A 21,186-nucleotide genomic window follows, 5' to 3' on the forward strand; every position below is an offset into this window, starting at 1 on the left:
ATAACACGTAACCTTGCTGTTTAGACATCAGCAGAAAAGAGAAATTTCTTTTACTATTCCCTTCCACCTGCTTGTTTTGTTTGTTAGCATTAATACCATTAAATTTTTATTACTCCTGTGTGGATTATTAGGACAATAATCAGAGCATTTTCTGCTTGTTTTGCTTTCCAGTGAAAATTTGTAATGTTGTCTCTAAGATTTACCTGAGTTCAGCCATTTTTCTGTCAATGGTGGTTTTTGCCTGAATGTAACGATTCTGTAATGTTTGGGGAGGATGTTTGTACACTGCTGAGGGTACATTTAAAGAATTTTCGTGTTGCCCACACACTTAACATTGTGTAGACCATTTTTATCTCCCCGGAAAGTTCTCTTGTATGTCTTCCAAGCAATCTCTGCCCTGCCAGGAAACCACTGTTCTCCTTGGTTTTGCCTGTTTTAGAACACCATATAAATGGAATCATACATTATATGTTCTTTTTGTATAGCTTCTTTTGTTCAGTATCGTGTCTGCGAGATTCATCCATGTTGTTGCATTTCTTTGTTTTTCTGAGTAGTATTCTACTGTATGGAATATACCACAGTTTGTGCATCCGTTTCTCTTAATTATAAACGTTTGGATTCTTTCCCATTTTTGCTTTTGTGCTATGAGCATTTATGTACAAGCTTTACATGGACTTACATTTTCATTTCTCTTGGATAAATACCTATGAATAGAATTGCTGGATCAAAGGGCAGATAGATGTTTCCTTTTATAAGAAATGGTCAAACCTTTTTCCAAAGTGGTTGTGCTATTTTACACTCCTACTGGCAAAGAATAAGAGTTCTGGTTGCTCCACATCCTTGCCAACATTTGGGTTGTCATTCTTTTTAATTTTAGCTGTTCTAGTGATTACATGTACAAATTCTTTAAAGTAAAATAAAATACATTTAATTTTGTGGCATGTCTTGAGATAATTGGAAACACTTTTTAATTTGGTACATCTATTAAGATTCTTTTAAAGTTTGGAGCGAATGTTGATCATAACAGTCGGTCTCCAGGATAGGGCCCAGGATGTTCTTTCCCACTAATCCATGGCTAGAGTTTATGAGGGAAGATTACTGTTAATCCTTGACATCAATTTTAGTCCCTTACGGATTCCAAAATACTTTCTTACATATTTACTCTAGAGAGCAGATGCGGTTCCCATTTTATAGATGAAGGAGCGAAGACTAGAGAGCTTGTCTAAGATTTGCGTAAGGCTTTTAGGAACTGAAACACAGCACTTCTAGTTAGCTGTATTCCACAGAATGTAAGCTGACCTTGAAATATACACTGGTCATTGATTTGTCCTTTTCAAGTGGCTTCTAGGAATTCTGAGTCTTGTTTTAGTCCTTAGAGTAGATCAGCTGATGTGGTTATAAAGATAACTGTAGTTGGTGCCTTTCTAAGAACAAACACATTACTGAGCATCCTAAATTGACATTTTGGAACTCTGCATATAATTTTCAGAGCCCTTTTAGGCACCCCTGTCTAGATGGTCTTAGCAGTGAATATCTATCTGTCATTGCCCACATTGTTGTGGTGAGGGGACTATCACAGCAGGTAATCTGAACTGAGTGGTTGGGAAGAAACTTCATCAAAGTGAATAATGTGTTTTGTTTTTTGTTTTTTTTTTCAAAGTGAATAATGTTTATAGTTTTCCAAAGCAAATTGCAGTTAAATTGTTTCAGCATAAATCCACTCTTGCACTTCTGTCCAATGTTAATGTAAGTTATTTGTTTTATTTCAGTGATGTCCTTGCATTGCCCATTTTTAAGCAAGAAGAGTCAAGTTTGCCCCCTGATAATGAGAATAAAATCCTACCTTTTCAATATGTGCTTTGTGCTGCTACCTCTCCAGCAGTGAAACTCCATGATGAAACCCTGACATATCTCAATCAAGGTTAGATGCTTCCTTATTTGTTAGTATTATTGAAGATATGCTGGACTGATGATATTTTACTAGGTATACTTATATGTAAAAAGTACATCTTTCTAGCGTGACCTGTCAGAGTTGAAACCTTACTTCAGAGATTTTCACTTTAATGTCATGTTTAATGTATATTACTGGCTTCTTTTGTGTACTTGCCCATTTTTAGTTCCTGTCTCCCTCTTTCTTTCTAATCCATGGTCCCTGCACATCCCCATTCATTGGTTACCAACCAAGAAGTATTACCTTACCCAGCTGTGTTTTCCAGTTGCGTGGCCTTGGACAAGTTACTTAAACTCTTCACGTTTCAATTCCTGTATCTGTAAAAATGGGATTGATAATAGTTTTGAGAATTGTATCAGTTAATTATATAATGTATGAAAACACTTAGCACTGTGCCTAGCACATAGTAAAGGATTATAGTTTTGTTAATAATACTAATAATATTATACTCTTGTATATTCAGCTGGATTTTATTCTTTGTGCATCTTGCAAAGTTAATTTATGATTAATGTAATATGTAGTTACTTTTTCTTCTAGGCCAGTCTTATGAAATTCGTATGCTAGACAATAGGAAACTTGGAGAACTTCCAGAAATTAATGGCAAGTTGGTAAAGGTAAAGGAAAATGAGTAAATCATTTCTCTGCGCAGTATTCTTTTACTGACCCTTTTTGGGTAATATTCTTTTGCTTCCATTAAGGGCTTGGTGGTATCTCTTACCCACTACAATTTGCTGGCAGAGTGGGAAGCTGGAATTCCTTTGGCGTGAGAGTGAGCCCCCTTATTCACTTAGATTTTTCACAGCTGCGGAAACAGAAGGCTTACTACTCCATGTCAAAGTAGTCTCCTGGCTCAGTGAAGTTGTTTTGGGTGGAATAGAGTAACCTCCTTGAAATTTTTAGAAAAGCTCCAGTGTCTCTTTGGATACTTGGTCTAGTAACAAGAAAAACAGAAACTGCTGTTAATGAATAGCAGTTATTTTAGTCTAGACTTCGAGCAATGAATTCACAGCACATTTGGGACTGAAGAGTTTGGTCAGCCGCTGTGAAAGTTGGTGGGGGGATATAAATAAGCACCTCCACAAAGCCAGAGTAACAAAAGGGAAGTTGATTGATACAGCCCCTGCTTACCCTTAGTGTCGTGTGGTGGGTTAGCAAGGAGGGAGCTTGGTGAGTTTTTCATATACATCTGAAGACCTGAGCTGGATATTACATGGGAAGAGTAGAAACTTGTAGAAATGCTTCTAATAGGAATGCTTTATACCCAGTCCATCAGGACTGATGTTTAAGCCAAGTATTAAATATGGTACTAGTAACTATAAAGATTATATCTGAGCACTTATAAAATTTACCCCGAAGTAGAATTTGGCATGGTATGATGGGTTTTAGGGTGAAACAGATTTTTTTTTAAATTTATTTTTGAGAGATAGAGTGAGAGCACAGGGGAGGGGCAGAGAGAGAGAGAGAGAGAGAGAGAGAGAGAGAGAGAGACAGAGAATCCCCAGCAAGCTTTGTGCTGCCAGCACAGAGCCCGACCATGGGGCTCGAACCTATAAGCCGTGAGATCATGACCTGAGCCAAAAGCAAGAGTCATGCTTTAACTGACCCAGGCACCCATAGGGTGAAACAGGTCTTAGGAAAAATAATTTTAGGTTATATCTAGAAAACTAGCTGGAGGTAACTTCTGCTAGTTTTCTTTTGTCAGCACTGATTTTTATTTTTATTTATTTTTTTTCAAATTTTTATTTAAATTCTAGTTAGTTACCATATAGTGTAATATTGGTTTCAGGAGTAGAATTTAGTGATTTATCACTTACATATTATACCCAGCGCTCATCACAAGTGCCTGCCGTAATACCTATCACTCATTTAGCCCACCCCCCACCCACCTCCCTCCACCAACCCTCAGAGTTTGTTCTCTATCTTTGTTTGTTTCATGTTTAAATCTTTTTTTTTTTAATTTTTAATTTTTTTTTAAATTTACGTCCAAATTAGTTAGCATATGGTGCAACAATGATTTCAGGAGTAGATTCCTTAGTGTCCCTTACTCATTTAGCCCATCCCCCCTCCCACGACCCCTCCCGTGACCCTCAGTCTGCTCTCCATATTTATGAGTCTCTTCTGTTTTTGTCCCCCTCCCTGTTTTTATATTATTTTTGTTTCCCTTCCCTTACGTTCATCTGTTTTGTCTCTTAAAGTCCTCATATGAGAGAAGTCATATGATTTTTGTCTTTTTCTGACTAATTTCACTTAGCAGAATACCCTCCAGTTCCATCCATGTAGTTGCAAATGGCAAGATTTCATTCTTTTTGATTGCCGAGTAATACTCCATTACACACACACACACACACACACACACACACACACACACACACACACAGCACATCTTTATCCATTCATCTATCGATGGACATTTGGGCTCTTTCCATACTTTGGCTATTGTCGATAGCGCTGCTATAAACATTGGGGTGCACGTGCACCTTCGAAACAGCACACCTGTATCTCTTGGATAAATGCCTAGTAGTGCAATTGCTGGGTCGTAGGGTAGTTCTGTTTTTAGTTTTTTGAGGAACCCCCATACTGTTTTCCAGAGCGGCTGCACCAGCTTGCATTCTCAAGTTTGTTCTCTATCTTTAAGAGTCTCTTATGGTTTGCTTCCCTCCTTTTTTTTCCCTTTCCCATATGTTCGTCTGTTTTGTTTCTTAAATTCTACATACAAGTAAAATCATATGGTATTTTGTCTTTCTCTGACTGATTTGTTTCGCTTAGCATGATATACTCTAGCTCCATCCACGTTGTTGCACATGGCAAGATTTCATTGTTTTTGACAGGTCAGCACTGACTTTTAAAGGATCCTATTATCATTTGATTGTGTTGCTCCCTTTTAGAGTATATTCCGTGTAGTGTTCCATGACAGACGACTACAATACACTGAACATCAGCAGCTGGAAGGCTGGAGGTGGAACCGACCTGGAGATAGAATTCTTGACATTGGTGAGTTAAGGGAATCTTTTGCCCAGGAAATGCTTATAAGTATGGTCTGAGAATCAGTTTTCTTTACTTCATGTTTACCTTGATTCAGAATGTTTCAGGGGCTCAATTAGCAAAAACCCCGAAGGGGTTATTGACCATAAGCATAAAAAATTACTGGGATAATACCAAAATTGAAGTTGGAACACTTCAGTTCAGTAACAATTACATCCAGTACTTTAGGGTTTGTTTTTGTGTTTTTAATGTAGTTATGGTAAAATATATAGAACATGAAAGTTAGTATTTCAAAAGATTTTAAAGTAAATAATTCAGTGCCCATTCACATTGTGCAGCCCTCACTGCATCCATCTCCAGAACTTTTTTCATCTTGCAAAACTGAAACTCTGTAACCATTCAACAGTGACTCCCCATCCCCTTTTCTCCCCAGCCCCTGGCAACTACCATTCTATTTTTTGTTTGAATGAATTTGACTACTCTAAGTGCCTCATATAAGTGAAATCATCCAGTATTTGTCTCTTTGTGATTGGCTTGGTTCAGTTAACATAATCCTCAAGGTTCATCTACATAGTGGTATGCATCAGAATTTTCCTCCTTTTTAAGGCTGAATACTATTCCATTGTGTATAAATACCACATTTTGTTTATCCATTCATCCTTTAGTAGACACTTGGGCTGATTCTACCTTTTGGTGATTGTGAATAATGCAACTTATGACCATGGGTATACAGATATTTCAGTCTGCTTTCAGTTCTTTTGGGTATAAGCCCAGAGACGGAATTGCTAGATCATATGTGATAATTCTATTTTTAAATTTTTTGAGGAACCACCGTACTGTTTCCATAGCAGCTGCACGTTTTACATTCCCGTCAGAAGTGAACAAGGGTTCTAATTATTCTACCTCCTCACCAACATGTGCTATTTTCCTTTTTTAATTTTAATTTTTTTTTAATTTGAAAATGTTTTATTTATTTATTTTTAATAATTTTTTTTTAACGTTTATTTATTTTTGAGAGAGAGAGAACAAGCAGGGGAGAGGCAGAGAGAGGGAGACACAGAATCTGAAGCAGGCTCCAAGCTCTGAGCTGTCAGCACAGAGCCCAATACAGAGCTCAAACCCACAAACCGTGAGATCATGACCTGAGCTGAAGTCGGATGCTCAGTCAACTGAGCCACTGAGGTGGCCAGATGTTTTATTTATTTTTGAGAGGGAGAGAGACAGAATGCAAGTGGGGGAGGGACAGAGAGGGAGACAAAATCCGAAGGAGGCTCCAGCCTCTGAGCTGTCATCATAGAGCCTGACGCAGGGCTTGAGCTCCCAAACTGCAAGATCATGACCTGAGCTGAAGTCAGAGGCTCAACTGACTGAGCCACCCAGGCACCCCTATTTTCCTTTTTTTTAAATAGTACCCATCCTAATGGATGTGAATTGGTATCTCATCATGGTTTTGATTTACATTTCTGTAATGATTTGTGATGTTGGGCATCTTTTCATATGCTTATTGGCTATATATGTATCTTCTATGAAGAAATGTATATTCAGGTCCTTTCCTAGCTTTTGATTCTGGTTGTTTTGTGGCTGTTGGTTGTTGAGTTGTAGGAGTTCTTTATATATTTTGGATATTAACCCCCTATCAGATACATGCTTTGCAATATTTTCTTCCATTCTGTGTGGATTGTCTTTTCACGGCGTTGATAATGTCCTTTGATGTATAAAAGTTTTAAATTTTGATGTAGTCCAGTTTATGTATTTAATTTTATTGCCTTGCCCGTGCATTTGGTGTCACATCTAAGAAATTGTTGCAAAACCCAGTGAAGCTTTTCCTGATATGTTTTATAGTTTTAGGTCTTACATTTAGGTGTTTGATACATTTTTCAGTACATTTTTGTATATGGTATAAAGTAAGAGTTCGTCTTCATTCCTTGTATGTGGATATTCCGTTTTCCCAAAACCATTTATTGAAACAACTATTCTTTCCCCACTGGTTGGTCTTGGCACCTTTGTCCAACGTCATTTGACCACATATGTGAGGATTCATTTCTGGGCTCTCTCTTGTATTCCATTTGTTCGTGTCTCCATCTTTATGCCAGTACCACACTGGCATAACTTTGATAACTGCAACTTTGTAGTAAGTTTTGAAATCTAGAAATGTGAGACCTCCAACTTTATTTCTCAAGATTGTCTTGGCTATTCAGGGTCTGATATTTTGAGTGTATGTAAAAGGGTTCCCCAAATGCTGCAAGTTCTTTTTTTTTACTAATACTTGAGAGCCAGATAGTGTTTGTTTTACCTACAGTAAGAGACCTGGGATTAGAATCTATGTCTCTTGATTTGTAGTTTATATTTTTGCCCCTACTACTACAGAGTAGAATGTTTCTCTTGTTTGTTTTTTTTTTTTTTTTTTGAATTTTTAATGTTTATTTATTTTTGAGGGAACAGGGAGGGAAGGGGGGGGAGAGGGAGACACAGAATTGGAAGCAAGCTCCAGGTTCTGAACTGTCAGCACAGAGCCCGACCCATGCGGGGCTTGAAATCAGGAGCCGCAAGATCATGACCTGAGCTGAAGTTGGACGTTTAACCAGCTGAGCCACCCATCGCCCCTAGAATTGATTTTTCTTAAATCATTGGGCTTAAGGGAAGTTGTTTTACAAACATACATGCAGTCTCTTTTCATGAATGTACTTTTAATCCTGCCATCTGTGTCTTTGATCTCCTACTGGGAAACATAATTGTTAAGCAAATCTAAGTACCTACTAGCTTTACCTAAGAAAATACCGATTCTCATACAGACATCCTGATATCTATTTGATAAATTGACCTTAGGATGAATCCAACACAACTAACATTGTGGGACCCACTTAATGCTTTGTTGTTTGAATTGACAGTAAAACAGTAGTATGGTTAGTATTAGTTGTGATAATATCAGCCTGGCTTTATCTCCCCAGTTTGAATATTAATAGGAGTCAGGAAATGATATTTGAGTGAGTATATGCTATGTGGAATGGAAAGCAATTCTGCCAAGGCTCATTCATTTTTGTTTCCCTCTTGAGTATCAGATTTGTTGCTCTGTTACAGGATTATTTGATGACTTCAAGGCCAGCATCGATCTCTGTATTAAATTTTTCCCATTTCTTTCTGTAATACAATGCTTCTGCCTTTATTCAGACACTCTGCTTTCTCTTTCTGTAGCAGTCTTCTTAGTGTTCTTCTATCAGTAACACTAATCTTAAAACTGTAAGTGAAGCAGATTATATTACAATTTTAGAACTAGTGTGTAGACTAAATCTATCTTTAAGTAGAATTTTGGCAAATTAAAAGGAAACTGCGTTTAAATTGTCTTATTTAAAAAAACCTTTCAAAGTGGAAAAAAGATACTCAGAAGGAAAGTACTTAGGTCCATTTTAGCTCTAATCAAACCCTTTTCATTGGCAAAAAGAGGTTTAGGATGTGATACATAAAAATCTTGGGGCGCCTGGGTGGCGCAGTCGGTTAAGCGTCCGACTTCAGCCAGGTCACGATCTCACGGTCCGTGAGTTCGAGCCCCGCGTCAGGCTCTGGGCTGATGGCTCGGAGCCTGGAGCCTGTTTCCGATTCTGTGTCTCCCTCTCTCTCTGCCCCTCCCCCGTTCATGCTCTGTCTCTCTCTGTCCCAAAAATAAATAAAAAACGTTGAAAAAAAAATTTAAAAAAAAAAAAAAATCTTGGTAACGAGGACCAATAATAAAACAATGGTACTTTCTTATTTAAACCCAGTAGCCCTCAGAATTGTTCAATGATTACCATTTTGTTTCTCAGATATCCCAATGTCTGTGGGTATAATCGATCCTAGGGCCAATCCAACCCAACTGAATACAGTGGAGTTCCTGTGGGACCCGGCAAAGAGGACATCTGTGTTTATTCAGGTAGGGCCTTGCAGATGGCCTTCCGGTGATGAAGAGCATTCTTACTCCCAGTTTGTTTCTTAAAGGATAAAACATGTTGCATTTGAAATTTTTACAGGGTTCCAGCTTGGCTGTCAAGTCCAGACTCCTCAACACTTGCCTGAGAGCGATGAGGAGTGTCTGAATTGCCCTTCTAATTTCCCCAATTTATTTATTTGTATGACAAAAACAAACAAACAAACAAACAAAAACATGCTTGCTAACGGCTGCGTAATGTTCCATTCTTTGGATGTAGTATCACTTCCTTATTATTTAGCATTTAGGTTGTTCTAAATTTGCCCTATTTTCCATGAAGTTGTTTTGAACATCGTTATGCTTAAAATTTGATTTACATATCTGATTATTTCTGTTGAGTAGATTCCTTTAAAATTCTTACTTGTAATAAAGAAAGCTAGGGTTTATGGAGTACGTCCCATTGGTCACTATGTTAAGTAAACAGTTTGTATACATGATCTTATTTAAAACTTTTAGCAGTAATCCTGGGGACTAGGAATAGTCTTTGAGGCTTAGAGAAATTAACAATTTATCTAAGCTAATAAGTGGCCAGTCAGGGTTTCACAGTTCAGATTCACCAAGGCGTTCACTTTATGCAGTAGCCAAGCAAGCCTTGAAAGCCTTTTTTCCCCACTATTGCCCGTGAGCTTTCATAGTTGGTATTTTGCCAGCATGGATGGTGCCTGTGCTTTCTAACCTCTACCTTAAAGTCTAGAAAACTTTTACTAATAGAAATCATTTCTCTTTTATATTAACTCTGTATTCTCTGAAGCAGTTAATGAATTTAGTTCCTCCAAGTAACTTTTGTTAGCGTTGGATCTGTCCATTTACTTTGTTTCATTTGTAAATACGTTTTTTTTATTTCCTCCATTAGAATATACGTTCTTCAAGATCAAAAAGAGAGTACAAGTTTTTTCTTGTTTTTTTTTTTTTTTTTTTTTTTTTTTTTTTTTTTAAGATTACATATATATGCTTTTAAGTAAGCTCTATGCCCAACATGGGACTCAAACTTAGAACCCTGAGAGATCAAGAGTTGCATATTCTCCGACCGAGCCAGCCAGGTGTCCCTAGAGTAGAAGTTTTTTATAGGTGTTCATAGTGTTTTCTAAAGGTTTTGCTCTTAGTAGGAGCTGCAAAAATATTGCTGAGTGGTTTGGCTGGCTAGAGGTACCGAAACCTGGATGTTGTATTCTTTGTAGGTGCACTGCATTAGCACAGAGTTCACTATGAGGAAGCATGGTGGAGAAAAGGGAGTGCCATTCCGAGTACAAATTGATACCTTCAAGGAAAATGAAAACGGGGAATATACTGAGCACTTACACTCAGCCAGCTGCCAGATCAAAGTCTTCAAGGTATTCCTGGGCAGCTTGCTGTCCCTTGTATCCTTTTTCCTCCTCTTTCAATTTTAACATTAGTTACCAAGTGGGAAAGTCCGCTTGTCTGTTTTTCAACAACTGTGAAAACTCAGTCTGAGCTGGAGTCCTTGAGGTCATTACTGAGATGTCTGGTAATGGATTTATATGGGGATGGGCATGGGAGAAGGGGAATTTGCAAAGGGAGCTAGAGGCAAAAACATGGATTTTCACTGAAAACTCTTAAAGTCTTTTGAGATTATAAGCTCTTGTAAAAGCTCACAAAATTATGAAAAGTTGATAGTTTTGGTTACATTGGTATTTGACTTTCTTTTTTTCTTTTGGTCTTTATTTTTATCACACGGATAAATATGTTCTCACTGCAGAAGATGAAGTATTCAGACTGAAGTCCCTCTTTACCACTTTTACCCCGACTCCCCAATCTTTCTCAGGGGTCACTACTGTCCTAATTTAGCATGTATCCTTTTAGTCCCTTCTGTGCTTTATATACACGTGTATTTTCTTTGAAGGATAAACAGGATTGCACTAGATGAGTTGTTTTGAGGCTTGCTTTTTTCAGTTAGCTATGTGCTTTAGAGATATTTCCACGTCTATAACTATAGACTGCAAATTCTTTTTTAACTGCATCAGACAGTTAGGTTTCCTATTTTCAGACATAGACGCAAGGTTGCATCTTGTGTTTACATTATTGTGCGTACATCTTTGTTTCACATGTGACTATTTAAGCTCTTAGAAATAATATTGTTGGCTCAAAATTCCGTCGGTGAGTCAAGACAAAACATTTCTCATTTCAGCCCAAAGGTGCAGACAGAAAGCAAAAAACAGATAGGGAGAAAATGGAGAAACGAACACCTCATGAAAAGGAGAAGTATCAGCCTTCCTATGAGACAACGATACTCACGGAGGTAAAAGGATTTCTTTTGGTGACAATTTCAGTCAATACTCTTTATTCTTAAAAGAAAATCCCCCCATTTCTCAGTGTGTATGTGTATCAAATCATTATGTTGTGCACCTTAAAACTAACACTGTGTTGTATGGCAGTTGTATCTCAGTTTTTTAAAAACAAAATGAAATAACCCCCCACAACTTTTTGCCTGGTCAAGATTTAGTTGTCCTGGGTATATTTGCTCTTCATTATGGGGGCCTCTGTGTAGTTAAGACTTACTAATCAAGATACGCTATTCAAGTAATAATGTTTTAGTGGGACAGTAGGGTCAAATGTACTTTTTCCGTATTTCAGTTGTTCTTTGTTTTTAGTGTTCTCCATGGCCTGAGATCACATATGTCAATAATTCCCCATCACCTGGCTTCAACAGTTCCCACAGCAGTTTTTCTCTTGGGGAAGGGTAAGTCTGGGAAATGAAAGTAGGTTGTGTTTGTCCTAAATATGTCTTCTTTCATTATCTTCTCATATACAAGTTCTTTATAAGTCAGTAAGTCCTATTTGGTCAGTCTCTGATGGATTCATGGATTAACTGAGGTTTGGATTATCTTCAAAAGTGACTGAAAGTCCTTTCTCCTCCTCTTTTTTCTTTCTATTAAAAAACAGCATTAAAAAAAAAAAAAGAAAACAGCATTATGGTTAGTTTTTCGTGTTTCAGAGACTGATTTTCTGGGCTTTTCACTTCTGTCACTGCTTATCTTGTGGTTATTTCATTTCCTGCTCATACTTTCCACCAGAGTGGTCATTAGGAATTGAAACACAGTTGTACGACACTAAAATCTGTTTTGTTACTTACTAAGAATGATCCTAATACCTTATTATTATGGATCTTTGATAATTGGGAAAGAAGGTTGAAGAAAGCTAAAATGAAGTTTTAGAATGATCTGTGGGATGCATTTAATCTCTTTTTATTAGTCTTTTATCATCAGAGATCATTGAAAGTTGGTACAGATGCCTATGCCAGTTAAAATAAGTTGTCTTACTAGTCTTAGTATTTAACACATATTCCACCTAGGCCACATTGAAATTTGAAATAGGCTACTAAATGTGTGATGTGTTTTGGTTGTAATGTTTGTTTTTGAATTTACGTAGGCTTTGGTTCAGTCTGCATTTATAAGCAATTAAAGTAGCTTCAATATTCAAAATATAACAATTAAGAATAAAAATAAGCAGAAGTTGTAGAGAGAATAGATAATTAAGGCCTGGTGATAATTTAATTACTAAGTTTGAATACTGAATTTGAATTTTGCAGTTAAAGCAAAAAAAAAGAAGAAAGTCTGTTTTGAAAGAAAAATCTCTTACCATCCATATGGAGTACGCAGTCTACTTATAGGCAATTTTTTAATGTTTTTTAAGGTTAATTTTTTTTTAGTAATCTCCACACCCGATGTGGAGCTTGAACTTATAACCCCGAGATCAAGAATCACACACTCTCCTGACTCAGCCAGCCACGCGCCTGTAGGCAATTGTAAATATGTGGGATTAAAGAGTTGTGTTTTAAAATTTTCTCTCTTCTCTTTGTCATTACTTTGTTATTAGGCTCAAATTTTTCTCTGATAAAAGGAGTATTAGGGAATAGGGGCAGTCTTTAGAGTATAGGAGGTATAGGGAAAAACTGAAGAGTATGGAGATAGCCTGTGGATTGCAAATTAGGCAGCACTCATTTTTGAAGCTGCTTTAAAAATAATGGTTTTGGTTGTCATTATAAAAATATGTGGGGGCACCTGGGTGGCTCAGTCAGTTAAGGGTCCGACTCTTGATTTCAGCTCAGGTCATGATCTCACAGTTTGTGAGTTTGAGCCCCGTGTCAGACTCTGCACTGACAGCACAGAGCCTGCTTGGGATTATCTCTCCCTCTCTCTCTGCTCCTTTCCTGTTCGAGCTTGCTCGCACACACGTTCGCTCTCTCACTCTTTCTCTCTCTCTCTCTGTCTCAAAAAAAAAAAAAAAAAAAAAAAAAGTATGGGATCACATTGCATTACATAAAGTTTCTTCTGGTATTTTTTTCCTATATATATGTTTGTGTGTATATCTATATATTTATTAAAATAGTAATCTATTGATTGCTGTTATGTTCTGATATTTTTAGTTTCTTATAAACTGCTTATGTTAAATATTCTTTATGCCACAATTTATCTAATGAATCCCAATTTACTGAAATTTTTATCTTTTTTCAATTTGTCCAATAATAAAAAATGTTGCAATGACAGTTTCTTACCCTCCCCCTGTGATCTTAATGTTAAATTAACAGACGATAGAGGTATTGACTATAGACTAAAACTGCTTTATGAGAGAGCACAGATTCCTTTTAAATCTCTAGCTTGAGGGGCCCCTGGCTGGCTCAGTCAGTAGAGCACTCGACTCTTAATCTCGGGGTTTGTGGGTTCGGGTATAGGTTGGATGTGGAGATTACTTTAAAAAAAAATGTCTAGTTTGAGACTTACTATGAGGGTGAGGAATGAGATGATGGACCCTAGTATGTGTCTCATCCTTTTCATTTTACATGTGTTTTCAGAAATGGTTCACCAAACCACCAGCCAGAGCCACCCCCTCCAGTCACAGATGTAAGTCTAAAGTTAAATGTAAGTGATTTGCAGTGTCTACTAATACTTTGATGACTGTGCAGTTCCACAGAAATGCCCAGCTTTTAAGGAGTACTTTTTATTCATTCATTAAATAGGCATTTATTGAATTTTGACTCTGAATTTTGACAATGCTAGGGAACTGAGATGTGAACAAGCTAATGCAGGAACGCTTGCATTTAAAGAGCTTACAGTCTAGTAAGGAAGACAGGTATGGGATTCCGTGGGCATCTTGCTTGGCTAGAGACAGAAGACTGATGAGGTATAAACAACTTCCAGGCAAACTAGGCGGCCCGTCTGAGTGTGAGTGTGTTTGGCTCTGTGTTACCTAATGATGTAAGAGCTAAATCTATTGAGTTACCAAAAAAAAAAAAACCCCACTTGCTTTCTTTTCCTTTCAGAACCTCTTGCCAACAACCACACCTCAGGAAGCTCAGCAGTGGTTGCATCGAAATCGTTTTTCTACGTTCACAAGGCTTTTTACAAACTTCTCAGGTTAAATTGATTTGTCCTTTTGTTTTCCCCAGCACAAGATATTCCTTTACATTCTAGGGCTTCTTGGCATCCACGTAAGGGTGTGTTGTGTGCGTGCACATGCAGGGGTGTGTGTGTGTGGCGGGGGGGGGGGGGTCTTCGTGCTTTTTTCTGATGAAGTGAATTTCATAGAACCCTTCAGACTTTCTCAGCAGGTGCATCTGTGCTGCAAAATACTTAAGAAAGACTTCTTCGTTTAAACTCACTTCAGTTTGAAAATATTTGTTCCATACAGTGCTTTTAAAACTATACTCCACACACTTTTATCAAGGGCATTTGTAGATAGTCTGAAATTTCCCTTTTGATATCACCATATTGTATTTTATTTGCATATTCCACTTATTTAGCACCTTCTGTATACCAGGTATGGTAGGGATACACACATGGATAAGGCATACTTTCTGATCATTCATCATCTAGTATCAAAAAAACCCCAAATCAAAATAAAACCCTGAAAAAAAAAATAGTTGTAATGTAGTAGATAAGTGGTACAAAGCAGGGGAGGGGAGTAGTTTCTGGAGTTAGGGAACATGTGTAATGTGTGACGTAAATCTTGGGAGATGTTGAGGACTCTGTTGGTGGGACAGTGGAAGGCTATTTCAGGTAGGAGGAGCAACTTGCTCATTAGACTTCATCAGTGTGATGAAAGCATAGGGTAAAGTGGACCAGTTCGTTGGGTGGCAGTTGAGGTGGGAGAGGAAACAGAGGCCAGGTCATGGAGAGGCTTATGTACCATGCAGAAGATTAGGGGCTAGAACATAACAGAGCCCATTTTAACGGTCATTAACAAAGACAGTCTTTGCCTTTTTCACCCATTTTCTTATATTTATTCCAGGGGCAGATTTATTGAAACTAACTAGAGATGATGTGATCCAAATCTGTGGCCCTGCAGATGGAATCAGACTTTTTAATGCATTAAAAGGCCGGTATGTAATTAGTGTTAAAATACCCGTGAGGTTGGATTTCAAATGGATTTGGATTCAGGGACTCTCCACGGTACTCTTTGCACAGCTAACTGCGTCTTGTCAAAACATTCTTTGCGAATGCCAGCTCTGTACCAAATAAGCAAAGATGAAAATACCCTTTCCTACAGTTGATTCAAGGAATGCCCCATGATACCCCATTTTTCCTTTCCAGGTAGTTTTTTCATTCGATAAATATTCATTATCCCTATCGTGAGCCACGTACTATTGTAGGCTCTAGGGATATGTTGGTGAGCAAAACACACAAGGTACCCATTATCATGAGTTCATTTTCTAACGGGGAGAGAGAGAAAAATATAAACAGTATTTTGGATAGTGATAAGTGCTTTGAGGGAAAAGCAAACAAATAAACAAAAACAAGGTTATCACCTGTAGAGCACCCAGAATCTGGTCAGGAAAGACCTCTCTGAAGTGGGGGCACTTAAACTGAATTAGGGGAAGGACGGAAGCTGTGGAATCAGAGGAGGGAAGAACACTCTAGGCAGGAGGAACAACAGGTGCGAAGGCTCGAAGTCTTTTAACTGAAGAAGACGTCATTCTTGGATAGGAAATACTTACGTGTCTGCTTACGAATTGTAATACAGAGTCATTTGTAGTCCCCACACGGAATTTAGAATTTCAAACAGGTAGTGGTATGAATGGAAAAAACATACAGATTAGTGCCACAGAACCAAATCGGTGACTAAATAATGAAACAGATCGTGAAGTATTTTGTTTGGGTACATCACAAGAACTGTGGAATCAGCTTGGCTGTAATCTTGGAAAATTTTAAAGAGAGAGGAAAAGTTCAGAGGTTGAGGACTTGGAGAAAAAGGAATGGATCTTTTATTTTTTAACATATTACTTAAAGAGCATTTAAACATAGGAAGGAATGAGATGATCGGATCAAGGGGTAATTGAATGCTGTTGTCTAAGAAGTAAGAACAGAAAGGAGGCTTAGGCTACTTAGGAGAAGGTAATGAGGGAAGTGAGATTCTCCAGTTCATTAGCGTGGTGCCTCCAAGGAGAAGGTATATGTTGACCTGGACCCATGAAACAGTGGCTCACACATGTTGAATATTTCTAAACTTTACCTCAAAGGTCATAAACTCAAATGACTACAGAGGCCAGATGTAAATGAGTGACAGTGGGTGTACTGAAGAATGCTTGAATCACGCAAGGAGAACAGCTGATTGTTTTCTTGTAAGTGTCAGGGTCTCAGATTGCCAGATCCGGTTTTTTAAGAAAAGCCAAATGTCCCGACACACGATGTGGGAACAAATTCATTTAAAATGCACGCGCACACGCACGCAGACACACGCACATCCTGGTGGGGAGCTGACAAAACAGCAGATGAGCTCCCTTGGCCCGCGGGCTGCCAGTTCTCGGCCCCACTGTATAGCGTTAACATAGATACACAAGCTCTCCCTTAAAATGTGCTTCCCGTGAAAACCGTAAGACTAACAGCCTTGTTTTCCTCCTTAGGATGGTGCGCCCAAGGCTAACCATTTATGTTTGTCAGGAATCCCTGCAGTTGAGGGAGCAGCAGCAGCAGCAGCAGCAGCAGAAGCGTGAGGATGGAGACTCAAATGGGACTTTCTTCGGTAGGTGGTTCTGGACAGGCGAGGACGCCCACGAAGAAAGGGAGGGAGGTGCCTTATGAGCACGTGTGATGGGAATTCCTCAAACAGCAGATGCAGCATTTGCTAGAAGTAATGTTCATCGGTAACGCGTATCGAGTTCCTCGTATATACCAGGCACTATTCTCGGCCCTTCTGCGTGCCTTGATTTTTACAACCAGTGTCTCCTCTTTGCGGTAGATTTATTGTCACTGCTAACATTCGGGTGAGGAAAATGAGGCTTAGAGATGTTAAGTAACTCACTCCCGTCATACAGCCAGCCAGTGGCGGAGCCAAGATTTGAACTCAGGCAGTCTGACTCCGAGCCCTTCAGGAAAGCGGGCGTACCGAGTGAGCGGATTACCTTTAACAGCAGAGAGACCTGTATTGACTGCCATCGCTCTCTCCCTTTTGCAGTGTACCACGCCATCTATCTAGAAGAACTGACCGCTGTTGAACTGACCGAAAAAATCGCTCAGCTTTTCAGCATTTCCCCTCGCCAGATCAGCCAGATCTACAAGCAGGGGCCGACAGGAATCCATGTGCTCATTAGTGATGAGGTAGAGTTTCAGTAGAGCTGAGTCACCAGATGACAGGTTGTCAGGGCATGTGACAGGAGCAAGAGCAATTCTACTGGGGCACAGCGCTCTGTTTTCCAGTCCAGGGCTTTGCAAAATCTTGTGCTTGCTTATTACTTTCTAAAATAATTTCTAAATACCATGTATCCCCTTGCACATTTTTAGGTTGACTTGAAACTTTCTGCTTTAAGTTTAAATAGTTGCAGAATATGTCATTCCTGGGCATATTATATAAACTTTAAAAATGAAATGGTTGCATCACTATTCTAACTATATTCCATGTGACCTAAATAGAAGTGATTTAATACCAGCACCATCATCTTAAAAAACACATGAATATACTTCTCTTTATCAGAGTTTTATATCATTTCTTGATTGCCTTGAATTCCTATTTCCACTCACTTCCCCCGTAGAATCTTATCTTATCATAACCTATTTTTATGCTCAAGCATCCTTTACTAATTATCCTACCATATTTCTTTGAAACAAATCTGTTTCAACAAAAGAATGTTTCAATAAAAATTTAAAAATTATTTCTTCTGAATAGAATTATCACCATAATCATACAATTAACATAAATGTATTATGTTTGAATAAGAATTTATTATCATTATTTTTTAATGTTTATTTCTGAGAGAGAGAGCATGAGCCGGGGAGAGACAGAGAGAGGGAGACACAGAATCCAAAGCAGGCTCCAGGCTCTGAACTGTCAGCACAGAGCCCGATGCAGGGCTCAAACCCATGAACTGCGAGATCATGACCTGAGCCGAAGTCGGACGCTTAACTGACGGAGCCACCCAGGCATCCCTTGATAAGAAATTATTAACCACTAAGAAATATGTATTAGATAAAAATTTGAAACAACAAGAAAAAAATGTAGAAGTATCTCTGTCAATGAGATGGACGGGATTGTCTGATTCCCCACCCCCACCCACATTAATTCATGTTTTGATGAATACCATCTACTGATTTATAGCATGAAATAGAGTTCACCATCACTTCCATTCTGTTTTATTCTCTAGATATAAGTGCTATGGAATCTGATTCACACAGATTGTCAGACAGGAATGGAAGGAGTTTTTTTATAACAGCATCACTGGATTTTTTTTTTTTTTAACTACTGAGTTAGGTGCCAAAAATTATATAGTGATGTTACAAAGAATTATTTTGAATCGCCTATCATTTGACAGTTTGTGATTAGGTCAGTCTTCAGTTCTGGTGAAAGGAAAGAATTAGAAACCACGTGACTCCCATAAGAGTTTGTTACCCCATTATTAAAGTTCGCATTAACAGTCACACTTTGGCATCCTGGAGATTTTGTACCCTGGGGCAATAATGCATCTTGGTAGGATTCCAGGAGGGTGAAAGTTATGACTTTATTTTGAAAAATGGGAGAAGGGAAAATGGGTAGAGAAAGCTGAAGAGGTGCTCAGGCGGTTTTGGGAAAGAGTACCTGTAGAAGATAAGGACCAGGAAGTCAGTGCTCCCAAATGGGCCTGTCAGGGTCTGTGCACCCCTTGGAACGTCTTTGGGTTAACCCAGGAAAACGCATACTATAATTTTAAGATCACTGTTTTAGACTGCTTAGCTTTTAAAATGTAAGAACTAAATGGGAGAAAGCAAAACAAAGAATTATTCTCCCTTAAACCTAACCTAATAAAAAGCCATATAGTCTAAATAAATGCAGCAAACCCAAGTTTTTAATAATTAGCAAATTTTCTTGCTTTCCTCAGATGATACAGAACTTTCAGGAGGAAGCCTGTTTTATTCTGGACACAATGAAAGGTAATAAAATAGTAAGCAGCTGCCTCTCTCTAAGGAGTTTAAGAGCTTTGTTCATGGTTTACTCCTTTGAGGAGAGAGGGAAGGGATGGACCACCATATCTGAAGTAGAAAAAGCGATGTCCTTAGAGATTGGCAAGAAGCCAGTTCATACAAAAGGAACCATCTCTAAGAGTGTAAGTGACGACTCTGCCCTTGTCTTCCACCTTCCATGGACAAATGAGATTGAGGCATGCTGTTTTCATAATGCATATTTATTGTAAATAGTTTGTGATAATTAACGAGTATGCTGCCCTTTGTCCTGCTGTTTTTTTTTTCTCCCTTCTCAAAAGAGCCTTAGTGTATCTTTTTTTCTCCTGCTGTGTTTTAAAGGTGACTAAAGATTCTTCTCTCTCTCTCTCTCTCTTTTTTTTTTTACAGCAGAAACCAATGATAGCTATCATATCATACTGAAGTAGGTGCGGGGCATTCCATCCTCAGTGGCTGCTGCTTCCTTCACCTCTTGGAAGCTTCCCCGCTGAAGGGAGTCACTCGCTAATGGAGATTTGAAGGTCTGCAGGAGCCTGACCCATCTGACTGTGTGTGGGGGAGTCCAGGCCGTGGAGGCAGAACCCCAGCCATCTGTCGGCCCAAGCTCTTGTGGCACACACAGATTATTGCCCAACACCCATTTCTGCAGCTGTTTCTTAGTTAAAATTTATGGACCCTGTTGTTGTTGAATACCATTAGAAACTCCACACCATTTAGGGTGTCTGTAGGGCATAATGATGATGAGAGTTGTGTGATGTTTCATGGAAAGATGTTAAATTTTGTGATACGGAGCCATGTAATTTTTTTCTAATATAAAAGTGAACATCTATATTCCTAAGACTGGATCCTCAGTCTCTTTGCATCATACATGCTGGCTTTTGCCACAGTTGGCCCCTGAAAACCTCACCGACGAGGGGAAGGACAAAGATAGAATCGAACTTTTCTTTTGGTTGCTCTGTACTGCCAAGACTAATAGTTTTAGCTAACATTTACTGAACATTTACTTGTGCCTGTTAGTGTGATAAAATCTTTAAGTGGATTACTTTGTTTAAATCCTCTCTGATAGACCTAGCTGAAGTAGATAATAATGATCCCTAATTGAAGCTGAGGAAGTGGAGCCAGTAGAGGGGCTAAAGAGCTTGCTGAGTGGCGGGCAGCTCGCCAGGAGTGTCGCCGAAATCCAAACCCAGGCAACCCGGCTCCTTTTAACCGCCAGCCATTCCTGCCTCCCTTGCCATACCCTGTGTTTGCCGCGGTTTCTGACCGTGGCTCTTCTGCTGCGTAGGACATGACACCGATTGAGAACTGAGGAAATCAACCACTGAAGGGGACAAACCACACCTAAATAATGCTGAACAAATCAAGACCTACAAAAAATGAGAACACAGGTGCTTTTTAAGCATCATCACTTATCAGATTCACAGACATTGAGATGGTGAAAAGGAGGGGTCATCTGTAACTCCCCCAATTCACTGTTCTTGAATGAGCTTCTCAAACTATTTATTAATGAGTTTGGCTAACCCCTGCTTTCTGTTTTCCCCTCTCTGCATCTTTTCTTGGTAGAGAAAGTTCTTTTATTCCTGTAGTGTTCTTTTATAGAAACTTTATAAGAAATTCATTCCGATCCCATCCCATATATTTTTGTTCTTCTTAAAGCGTGTGAGCGTGTGTGTGTGTGTGCGCGCGCGCGTGCGTGTGTGCTGTGCATGTGTGTGCATACATGTGTGAGGCTGCGGGTCTTAATTTTTTCACATGTAGAGTTTTATCCCTTTACACGTTATGTTGAGGTGAAAAAAGATAATGTTCAAAGATTCTGTAATGGATTTGGATCTGTGCGTGTGTGTTTTTAAAGCATTTGATAAAGTTTAAATGTTTTTATACAGAGAATTTTGTTCATTAAAATCAACCTGCAA

General features: G+C 38.7%; 1 protein-coding gene across 4 annotated transcripts in view; it reads left to right on the forward strand.

Moving 5' to 3' along the window:
• TFCP2 (transcription factor CP2) overlaps positions 1–21,186 on the forward strand; it is a 45,512-nt gene extending 24,326 nt beyond the window's left edge. The window contains exons 2-15 of one of the 4 annotated variants that reach the window (XM_058742770.1): positions 1,770–1,921; positions 2,489–2,565; positions 4,837–4,942; positions 8,731–8,837; positions 10,070–10,222; positions 11,038–11,148; positions 11,501–11,589; positions 13,702–13,768; positions 14,170–14,263; positions 15,138–15,228; positions 16,750–16,868; positions 17,301–17,443; positions 19,195–19,246; positions 19,664–21,186. In XM_058742770.1, the coding sequence (XP_058598753.1) occupies positions 1,770–1,921; positions 2,489–2,565; positions 4,837–4,942; positions 8,731–8,837; positions 10,070–10,222; positions 11,038–11,148; positions 11,501–11,589; positions 13,702–13,768; positions 14,170–14,263; positions 15,138–15,228; positions 16,750–16,868; positions 17,301–17,443; positions 19,195–19,246; positions 19,664–19,701 (1,399 nt within the window). In that variant the 3' untranslated portion in view covers positions 19,702–21,186. The remainder of the gene's footprint in view (positions 1–1,769; positions 1,922–2,488; positions 2,566–4,836; positions 4,943–8,730; positions 8,838–10,069; positions 10,223–11,037; positions 11,149–11,500; positions 11,590–13,701; positions 13,769–14,169; positions 14,264–15,137; positions 15,229–16,749; positions 16,869–17,300; positions 17,444–19,194; positions 19,247–19,663) is intronic. The other 3 variants (XM_058742771.1, XM_058742772.1, XM_058742773.1) reach the window with 3 other exon arrangements.

This window comes from Neofelis nebulosa, chromosome 8 (assembly GCF_028018385.1).
Source record: "Neofelis nebulosa isolate mNeoNeb1 chromosome 8, mNeoNeb1.pri, whole genome shotgun sequence".
In the NCBI taxonomy this organism is placed as follows: Eukaryota; Metazoa; Chordata; class Mammalia; order Carnivora; family Felidae; genus Neofelis; species Neofelis nebulosa.